Genomic DNA, 11,030 nt, shown 5'->3' on the forward strand with positions numbered 1-11,030 from the left:
GGGCATCATGCATTCCTAATTGTTTAAGAAATGCAGCATAGGACGATTATGTCCAAAACTGCTGCTTACATTGCTCAAGAATTATGTAAATGCACATTTGATGCTAAAAAATATTGCATGTGCACATAAAAATGATTGATTATATAAATGATTATAAACTGTTGTGCATCTGCTTGTGATGGCCAAAAACGCATCATACACAATAACGCGATGCAGCGTAAAATGATTATTCTTAGAAAGACTGCACACATCTATAATGCCTACATGTAGCCTATATGATTCCCAAAGAAATGTTGCCTACATAGGGAGCTCACTGGTTTTTGAGACACAGCCTAAAACATTCTCCTTCAGAAGTGTTTAGAGTGGCTCACACACACACTGCACTAAAGGAGAGATGCTCACCTCCTGCTGTTTATATTTTAACTGACATTCCAACAGAAGGCAGCTGCAGGTAATACAATTCCACTGTTTTTAGTTTATCTGCGGATTTAAACGAAATCCAAACATATTTTTATGTTTCAAAACAGTTGTTGACGTAGCCTAATTTATTTTAGTTCAATGAACTCTTTCAAACGAGGTTTCCCGCTTGAGTCATAACTGTTGTTTTTTTTATTTTATTAGATAAATGAATTAAAAATGTCGTCATCCAAAAAAACACTATTGCTGCTGGTTTATGTATTATGCACGTTCCGCTCCGCGCGTTCGGGGGACTCTGGACACGCCAGACCCTGCTCCGGATCACACTGTCCGGGAGGCAGATCGCCCAGACCACCGCGACAACACAGTCCGACAACACAGAGCAGGTCAATTAATCAACATCATGCTCCCTTCAGCCTTTCATCTGAACATCACGCCACGTTTCTGTCCCAGCGCGGGCGATCTGGAGACCAGACAAGGGAAACCGTCCAGACGCGCGTCGCTGAAGTGTTTGATCCTGTGTGCGCAGACTGCGTTACGCCTCAAGGACCAGATCATGTTGCGAACGACACTGGGGAATGTAAAGGAATCGAGTGCCGTCTGCCTCTGAGGATACGACAGAAGCCCCGGTCGAGACCCTGTGCTGGAGACGGATGTTTACCCGAGCCCAGTCAACCAACCCTCATCCATGTGGCAGACAGAGCCGCTCAGTTTCTGGGGGAATTTCCGGACATTGGATATCCCGCATCAGAGGTCGGGGCTCCTTTGGGAGTTCAACTCACGTGCGACATCAAACCAGGTGAATTGAAACAGTTGTTCCAGCTGTTCTGTCACTTCTTGAATGAAAGCAAGTAACACTTAATCAGTAAGCTACTAACTAGCCTATAGAGTATTAAAAAAGGAAATCCAGCTCAAATTAATTTTTGCCACTTTACACAAGGTACCATATGCTTTGTCGAACATACCATGGTATTATTTTGAAACGTAATAACTAATTTTCATTACTTTTTCCACGTTTTTTTTATTATTATTATTTTTTTAGGCTACTGGTAATGCCATGGTATTCTTCAAGTACCCTGCTGTGGAAATTGCATTGTAAATTAATATGTAATAATCATCAATTAATATGATATAAATCAGGTGCTTCCAACCTTTTTATTCATCTGATTATTTTAGTTTTACATATTATAATTTTAATTCTTTTTTTTAAATAATTTTTAATAGTTTCATTTATTTGATAATTATATCACAATCTTACAAAGCCCCTCAAGCCATTAGGGATTACCTTAATGAATCACTGAACCATTCCCCACACTGAGAATTATTATTGATGTAATAAAAATAATGTTGTCTAGAAGTCTAAAACACAGAAGAAATCTCTTTAATGCTTGTGCACATGCAGTAAACTTGAATAAGTGCCATTTTTTAAGTTTAAGAACTTGCTGATTATTATTTTGTACTCATACATTTTAACTGCTCTTAACTTGAAATATTGAGTAAGCTTTAACTTAATTTTAATCTCAACCGAAATATTTGTAATAGTGGAAACGTGGCTAGCTTTAACTAGCTAATTCAATAAATGCTATCTTGCTAATTGGTAACACAATGCTTTGATAGCATACAGTAGCATAGCATACACACACACACACACACACACACACACACACACACACACACACACACACACACACACACACACACACACACACACACACAAAACATTTTAGTATTTGAAAATTTTAGCATTCACTCTTCCTTTTAAGTGTCATGGAAAAGCATGCTGGGAAGTAGAAATCCAAGTCAGTTTCAGTTAAATTTAAGATTGTCTGAATTAAAAGAAACAAGTTAATAAAACTCAAAATAATGGGAAAAAAAATCAGATTACTTAAAATCTGTCAGTTTTGTTAACTCAAAAGAAAAATTAAGTTCTAAATACTCATAAAAGTAAATCTGATTGAACTAATTTGTTTAATTTAAGTTGGCTCTGCTCAAACCAATTTATTATTTTTAGCATTAGGTTTTACAATTGGGTAATTTAAAAAGACATCACAGAGGAATTCTCTCTGTTGTCCTTGAACAATATGAGAGGCATGCTGCAGGGTGGGGAGTGTACACAAACTATCAGGCTCTGTAATAAATAATACATTACTGCTGGTATTTTCATACATCAATGAATAGGGGAATTTGACAGCCCAATAACTATTATTGCAAACACACACATCTGCTTGGCTACACAGCGTATTGTAGAGCTGCAGAACTGCTGGCAGTCAACTGTCAAGAAATTGCAGACAACTTTAATCCATTTCCATATGACTGAAATAGTTCTAGCACAGAAAATAATATAGTGCGTGGTTGTAAAAATTATGCAATGAAATCACTTGGACATTCACATATCAAAAAGCTGTTCACTCTACTAATGATACTAATTTACTAATTCCTTGTTTAGATATCCTTTTTCTCACTTCACACAAAATTGCATCCAAGCGAGAGCATGAACTGCATGTCTAATTACTAACAAATAATCCTTTTTATATCGAAATATAAGGTTGAATGGACAAGAGTAACTATTAATGGAAATGTACATGTCATGCTTAAAGGTGTACTTTGCAGGATTTTTAGTTCTAATAGTAAACGACGCCCTACATCAGGCATGCAGTCCAACCACTGCAAAGCGAATTGTTTTGTGTTGAAACTGAAGAACTTAGCGAAGCTTCCCGAGCTTCAGGCCCTGTTTACTCACGTGTGAAAACGTAAATATATTTTATCGGATGTGCCTTTCGTTTACACGGCGACAGCGTTTTTGAGGCTTAAAAACGCAAAAAGTGAAACCACCCTCCAGAGTGGAAATCTTAAAAACGCTCCACCGCCGCGTTCCCGTGTAAATGGTAAAAACGCAAAAGTCTGCTTGACAGGGAAGGTTGTACGCAGGCGTGCAGGCTTGGTGTTGTTGTAGTATGCACTCACAGCCGCCAGAAGTGCATACTACATTGAATTTCATACACTTTTGCGTCACCATGTGCATGTGGATTTCCCACACAAAACGCTTGTCTAAACACAGAATAAAAAGTGATGACGCAACACCACTTTTGCGTTTTCTCTTCAGAATCGTTTCCGTGTAAACACGGCCTCAGACAGACACAACAAAGTCCCCACCCTCAACTGCGCCGCACGCCGTTATTGGTTAAGCCAAAGGTTGCAGCACAGAAACTTCCTGAGCACAGTATTTCTGTAGATATGTAATTATTGAGATTGTTTTTGAGTCTATACTTTTATTTTGATGTTTTTCTGAAAATCCAAGATGGTCCTCACTGCAGAACACGAAATCCAGGGGGAGGAGTTGGATCCAGATTACATTTACCTAATCCTACTCATCTCCACGCCCTGATCCCTAAACCCACACCTAATCCTACCAATCTCCGATCCATGAACCCACCCCTAATCCTACCCCTTAGATCTGGATCCAACTCCGCCCCCTGGATCTCGTGTATTGCAATGATGTGCTACTGGAAAATCCTGCATAGTGCACCTTTAAAGCGTATCATACGCTTTTTGAGTTAATGCCACTTAGTCTTGTCTGTTTCGTTCTTTCACAAGGAGAGAATGAGGTCCCTGCCGAGGACGCACTTATCCTACACCTACAGCTGGCAAAGGGACAAGAGAAGCTGGTGGAGGCTTTGAGAGCTCAGCAAGTGGTGATTCGTGATCTACAGCAGAGGCTGGTGGAACAGCAGGGAGCCCTCCTCTCCCAGCAGCGTGAGATACTCAGCCAGCAGCGCCGCATGTTCGAGCAGATGGATGTGGTGAAGGCTCAGTACGGTCTGCTTTCTGAGACGGTCAAGCAAGTCTCTTACCAAGGTCTGCAAGGAGAACTGCAAAGCCATTTCGAAAGTCACCTGGCCGATCTTCAGAACCAAGCACGTAGCCACCTGCAAAAGTCCTATGCTGTGCATAAGGTAGATGTGGACACCAAAGTGATGAATGTAGCTGGGGACACAGGAATACCATTGTTGGGCTGTCGAATTGCTTGTGGACCTGAGGAATACTGTGACTTCCAAAAGGATCCACCGCAGTGTGAAAGGTGCACTATGTGTCCCCCTGGATTCTTCCTGGTGTCACAGTGCTCGCCCACTGCTGATAGGATGTGCCAGGTGACACTGTGGCAGAAATTGCATTATGCATGCAATACATAAGATTTCAGTAAAGAGCAAGCAAAGGTGTATGTATTAATCTTTAACATGTCTTTGAGTAACAAATATCTATCAACAGGACAGGGATGAATGCCTTGAATTACCGAGCTTGTGTGGGGAGCAAGTAAAATGTCTTAATACCCCAGGTAAGCAAATTGAAAACATGATGCAATTCCAATGTCTGCCTTGAAATGGTCTCTCCTGGGATTCACCAAGCTTATTTTTTTGTTGTGTTCATCAGGAGGGTTTCGTTGTCTTGGTGTCTCTGAGAGGGAGATTTCCGAGGGGCTGTGTGGCCATGAGTACTTCTACAATAAGGAACTTCAGGAGTGCCAGGCTTGTTCAGACTGTGATGGTGAGCCTGTTGGCATTCCCTGCACTTCCACCAGTGATGCTGTATGTGGATCTGTGTCTGAGAACATGCTCTCACAATCTTGGGCTGCTTCGATTGCCATACCACCAACAAAATCGAAGAATACTTCCATCTTTCCAGGGCTACAGCTTAATATTCGTGGCAAAGAAGGAAACGACCTATTGACCAACCATGATGATAACCTCAATCTCCAACAACATGGACTGGTCTGGATAGACTACAACTTTGCACTAAAGCACAGCTGCAGGAACTTTCTCCAGGTCGGGATACGGATAAACGGCAGCGAAGAGGAGGCTCGAGACCTTAGCGGGGTTCGAATTGAGCAACCGGAGAGAAAGTTCTTTCAAGGTGTGACTGTAAGTACTGCAGTTGAAGTGGAACCCAGTCATATACTGACACTCCTGCTGAAGAGTCCCAACCAATACTGCAACCAGAGTAAAGATATTCAAGTCTATGAGCTTGGAGGGGCTTCGTTCAGCTTGCTGTGGTTATCCCATGACACCGGTGCCGTGGCCATGACTGCTCAAATGTCAACAGCAGCCCACTACCAGAGTAACCATCGCCCAACCTTCCGTATAGCCACTGTTTCTGATCCCTACATAGTGGCACTGACCCATGATAGCCGCGGGGTGCGTTTCATGGAGAGTGGCGTGGTAAAGTTTGTGCTCCAGCAGGCCATCTATTCCATGGGCCATGCTTGTGTTCGAGAAGGTTTCTCACTGATTGCCTACGTCAACCGAAATGGCACTAACCAGGAGGTGCTACGCTCCTTTAAGTCTGGTGTTAACTACAGGGACACTTCCATCACCCTTTCCGGAGCCACAAGGGTAGACAGAGAAGACTGGCTTAATTTTGAGATTGTTGCCCCATCTCAGTGCAATGTCCGCTACTTTGGCGATAATTCTGGGATTAGTATGCTAAGCTTGATTTGGATCCCCACCACTGTCTCCTCTACATTCACAGCCACTGTCTCAAGAACAGGTTTTCCCTCTGGGGCAGTACGAAATAAACCCCTGCTTTTCAGGCAGATGAGCCCGAATACAGATCAAATGCGGCTAGCTGGTTCAGGTGAGGCACATGCCCAGAGGAACTTTGTGTTTTCTGAAGCTGGCACGGTCAGTGTGGCCCTCAACCTAAAGCTGATCCACTCCTGCAATGTGGTGAAGCTGACCCTTTACCGGCAAGGTAAGGATGGAGGCCAGGCCACGTCGTTGGCCCAGCAGGTGGGTGGACATATGCCTGAAGGTAGTGAGTGGGCCAGCGTGGGGCTGAGAACTTCATTCGATGTACAGAATGGTACTGCCATCTATGTTTTTTTGGACTGCGTTCGTGGGCGAATCAACCAGATCACCCATGATGGAAGCACCAACATCTCCATTCTTTGGTTGGCATCATGATCCCAAATAGGCAGATCAATGGTTTTGGAATTAACTGATTTAAAAAAATGGTGCTTTCATAAGGTGCAGTCACACAAAGTAGAAGCAATGCAGATGGACTTTGGTTCATTTCTAATAGCTGAAATAGCTGAAAAGGTGCTCTTAATACTCCTCTGGTATTCAGATTCTATGTTTATTGGAATTATGTGAGGAGGAATGAACAGTTCAGTTACAGAAATAGAAATTGAAATATGAACATATTTCTTTCTTTTCTTGTATGGAACAAAGAACTTTAAAAAGTACTTTTTAAGTGCTTTGGCTGGTTGAGCAGTGACCAATTTTTCACAAGAGCTTTTGTTTGATTTGGTATCGATTTAAATTTGCGCAAACAGTATTTACGTGTGTTTGTTACAGAGTATGTTTGTTAAAAAGTTAGCAAGAATGTGTTTTTTATGTGTATTTGTGAGCTCATGGGATGATTTTACTGCACTTAATCGTAGTGCAGAATGTTGTACAGTGCACACTTTTGTGTCTTTTCTTTTTAAACCGATTGGGATTCAAATAATATAGCTTAATCTATATGAAAGATATAGATGCATTATTGACATATTTTTTGATTTAATATTTTATAATAAGAAATCAAATAACGAAATTCTTTTGCATCTTTCAGATCATGAATATTTATATATTTAGTACTATGAATGAATACTGCTGACCATAATGGCCTCTCATTGTAATTTATATATATAAGAAAAATACCAAACAGACACAAATTTGTCCTAAGTTACAGTATAGCGTTATTAACTGTAAGTGGCATATGTCTTCTATTATTCAAATGCTGATGCCATGCTGCCTTGCATACCATGTTTAATTGCTTTTGTATGTGCTCAAACTACAGATCACAAACAGTGCAGTGAACAAACATTTGGCAACATTAATGCCATGTCTGCTTTGGACTAGTGCATTTTGATAGTGCATAGTGTGTGATCTTTGATAAAACAAAATTAAAGTCATAACAGTTTTGCCAAAGAACAATGTTATTTTTATTATTTTATTAAAAAAGCTTTTTTGGTGATTCCAGAATTTCTAAATTACTCCATATGGACTGAAACCTGTAATATTATACTTTCGAGAACCTGTTCCAGAAAAATCTAAAACATGTCACATGTGGTTGTTTTTGATCTTGTATTAGTATACTAGTTGCTTCATAAATGCAAATATATTTAGCTGTTTTTGCTTACCCATATTTTCAGGATCAATGTTTCCACGCATTGTTGATTCCAGATGGGTAACAGGAAACCTTCTATTGGGCACAGCGTCAACTTAAAGAGGGCAGCAGTTTGATGAAACCTCAGATGGCAGTACAGGACATCTTTACACTGAGCTACTTAAGTGTGACAAAGAAAGAGTCATATCATTAGAGCAAATAGTGTCCGAGACATATCTGTCATATGCCTAATGCAAACGTTTTTCAGGAACTTGATAATGAAAACAATTGAATGTCTGCCGAAAGATGACTAATAGTGCTTAAATTAGCAAGAAAACTGATTGTGAGAAACAAAAGAATGGGAATGGAAAGCAGGTGTAGAACGAGAGGTGAAAAGTAAAAATACCACCATCTGACATATGAAAGTTCCAGATGTTTGGAAAGAGATTTTTTGGTTAGTTTTGATATGTAGTCTTTTTGGTTTTTTACACCATGGAGGAAGTTTTATAGCGCCTTTACAGTATTTTTTTTTTTTTTTTTTTTACAAATATGTTTACACATATTTTATTAAACTCCATCTTTTGTGACACAGCCAATCAAAAATACAGGACTTATATACTTGTCAAAATGTTATGTGTTAAAACCACGCTATATATAATTTGAGATCATTTTTCAAATGTGTGTACATGTGATTCAGGTACGAACATCTGCACAAAGAAATTAACATGCAAACAAAAAACAAACATACTCCCATACAGCTCTCTTCCAGATGTGAAAACAGCATTCGCCTGCTTAGAACCTGACTAGCTAATCACTTTTCCATATTAAATACTTTTTTTTATCTTGTCATTGTCATGGATTTAAGTGTATGCACACTATAACAAAATCTGTGCGTACACACGTTTTATAAATGTCATGCTTTAGATAAGCTGTGGATTGAGAGCATAATTATTTTGAGATATCTTTGTCCATATACTCAACAGTTCACATAAAGCAGAACAACAACATTTTTTTAGAAGATCTGCAAAGAAACTAATATGAAAGGACAATTAAAAAAAAATACAAATACAACCTCAAAAACAAATACAATTTGATTACATGCACTCACAAATAAACCTGTAATCCTGCTCTGTCAATGATTAAGATGGAAGTTTACATTCTGATCAGACATTTGTTTACTTTAAAAATATATCCAAAATTAAGTATTTAAATAAAAAGAATTCTTGGGATTAAATACACATTGGAATAAAATGCACATACTGATATACGTGCAAAAAAAAAAAAAGAAAGAATACTTTTACAGAATCCATAAAATTCTAATCTATTTAACCCCTGTATAATATAAGAAAGTAAATTAATTAATAAAACCATTATGGCATTTATTGGTTCACATGTATTTCATATTGAAAAAAAATACACAAAATCTATTAATCAGATCTCTAGATGCATACCTTTATGTTTGTAATGAGCTCAAGACACAGAAAAAGTATACACTACCTTTTTATATACATATTATGTGATGATGCTTTTTACTGCTATCTCTCACACACCTTATTTTTATGGCCAGCTTCGTCCTCTCACACTTTTTCTCCTCCATGTCATCTCTGTTTGCTCATTAGGCTGTTTACTGAGGCATGTTAATGAAGGCCAGCAGGTCACCACGCACAAACAGAGAGAAATTTATAGTCTGCAGCTAATGAAAGCCTTTTCAGTCTCACCAACCACAAAGATCTTCCTCACACTCAGCAACATTTTCCAATGAACTCATAAAGATGAACTTACCGTGTTTCCTATGGAAAAAATATTAGGTGTCTATGCGGTATTGTAATCATTACCCAGATATAATGTCATGGCACCCATTTCACACTGTTGGATTTTTGTTAGAACACTGACTAAAATTTATCACATTATTTAAATCTAGATTTAATAAGTGAGTTTGTTAACATGTAACTATTGTTTTGGCACGGGCCTTGTTTATTTTTAAGACATCACTATTACTATTACTCATACACAAGGTTAATGATTTCAACAAACTTCTTGGTTCTAACGCTAAGCATTAAACTTACCACCATTTGTGCGTCGACAGCATCGAGAGACTGGTTCTCTTATCATCATGGAAACTTCTTCCAAATGTGTTTTTAGTGGGTCCTGCAAACTCTAGAGAGAGGCTATAGAGGCTAAGTTTCTCGTCCGCCACTATCCAAAGGGTTCCTTCCCACAGTGGTAGGCCTGAGCATGCTCTGGTAATGGAACAAGTAGTAACTCTCTTGGGAAGTAGGCCATAAAACAGGTTCCTCTACCCAAGAGATAATCCGAGTTCTACAGCCGGGGGTTTGCGTCCAATCTTAGATATGTAAATTAAATTCTATGGTTCAAACGTTTAAGTTAAAAATGCTAACGCTGAAACAAATCATGACTCAAATCATATCCAAGGACTGTTTTTTTTATTATAGATCTTTAGGACGGAAACTTCCATGTATTCCATAATACAGGAAGTCCCTGAGGTTTGCTTTCGGTGGCTGAGCATACAAATATCAGGTCTGTGCTGTGGTCGTGCCCACTTTACAACCTGGCATACCAAATCCTCAGAGCAGCTTAGATCCCTGGTCACCAAATCCAGGGAGCAGACATCCGGTCGAGGCAGGGGCTGAGGCCCAGGGAATGGAGGCTCCACCCCGAGGTGGTGGAGAATATATACAAAGGGAGTTTGGCCAGGCAGAAGTGGACCTATTTACGTCTCAGGAAACACACTGGCTGCTCTGGTTCTCCCTCACTCATTCAGGTCAACTGGGGATGGATGCCGGTGCAGACGTTTTTCAGGCATTCCCCCCAATCGATCTACACAGGGAGTTCTAGAGTGTGGTTCTCAGACCTATGTCTCTCCTCAATGGCTCTCCATGGGAGATTCCCATCAAGAGTGACCATTGCCCAGGTTTGTGGGTTTGGCCCCTGGGGTCCAACTCATGAACTCTGGTCTCTTAACCGAGGTTGTTGAGACCATCCTAACTCTAGAGCTTCCTCCACAAGGGAACTATATGCCTATAAACTATTCTATAAGAGTCTTCACTTCATGATGCAGAAATTGCCAGCTGAACCCAGTTGTTTGACTGGTTTGTTCAGTGCTGGAGTTCCTTCAGGATCGCTTTTCTGCTGGGTTATCCCCCTCCACACTAAGGTTTTCATGGTGGCCAGAGCTATTTACAGTACTATGCACCTGGGTCAATGGATATCTAAGGAGGACCCTCTAGTATCCTGTTTCCTGTGTGGCGCAACCCGGTCTCACCCCAAGACGTCATATAACTGACGTTTTGGGACGTCTTTTGACCATACGTCAATATTCGCCTTTTTAGGGCCCCCTTAAACGTCGGTAGATGAGGTTATGGGATCCTAACTCTACCCCATACCTAAACCTAACCCTAAACCTAACCCGTCACCTAACTGACGTTAAAGGTAAAGCGTCAGTTGTATGA

The 11,030-nt window shown here is 40.0% G+C and overlaps 1 protein-coding gene across 1 annotated transcript; it reads left to right on the forward strand.

The window, feature by feature from the left end:
• Window positions 1-389: 389 nt before the first annotated feature.
• On the forward strand, window positions 390-7,963 carry nell3 (NELL (neural EGFL like) family member 3). Its single transcript, XM_039666893.2, has 4 exons — window positions 390-1,216; window positions 4,012-4,565; window positions 4,684-4,750; window positions 4,846-7,963. The coding sequence occupies exons 1-4, from the start codon at window positions 637-639 to the stop codon at window positions 6,372-6,374; spliced, it is 2,730 nt and encodes a 909-aa protein (XP_039522827.2). The 5' UTR covers window positions 390-636; the 3' UTR covers window positions 6,375-7,963.
• Window positions 7,964-11,030: the final 3,067 nt, after the last annotated feature.

This window comes from Pimephales promelas, chromosome 22 (genome assembly GCF_988280905.1).
Source record: "Pimephales promelas chromosome 22, fPimPro1.hap1.1, whole genome shotgun sequence".
In the NCBI taxonomy this organism is placed as follows: Eukaryota; Metazoa; Chordata; class Actinopteri; order Cypriniformes; family Leuciscidae; genus Pimephales; species Pimephales promelas.

What these genes read in the sequence shown, in the direction of transcription:
- nell3 (XM_039666893.2), top strand. Translation starts at nt 637, where the DNA reads ATGTCGTCATCCAAAAAAACACTATTGCTGCTGGTTTATGTATTATGC. An exon ending in CTGCTGATAGGATGTGCCAG is followed by an intron (nt 4,566 to 4,683) that starts GTGACACTGTGG and finishes ATCTATCAACAG; the next exon opens with GACAGGGATGAATGCCTTGA. An exon ending in AAAATGTCTTAATACCCCAG is followed by an intron (nt 4,751 to 4,845) that starts GTAAGCAAATTG and finishes TGTGTTCATCAG; the next exon opens with GAGGGTTTCGTTGTCTTGGT.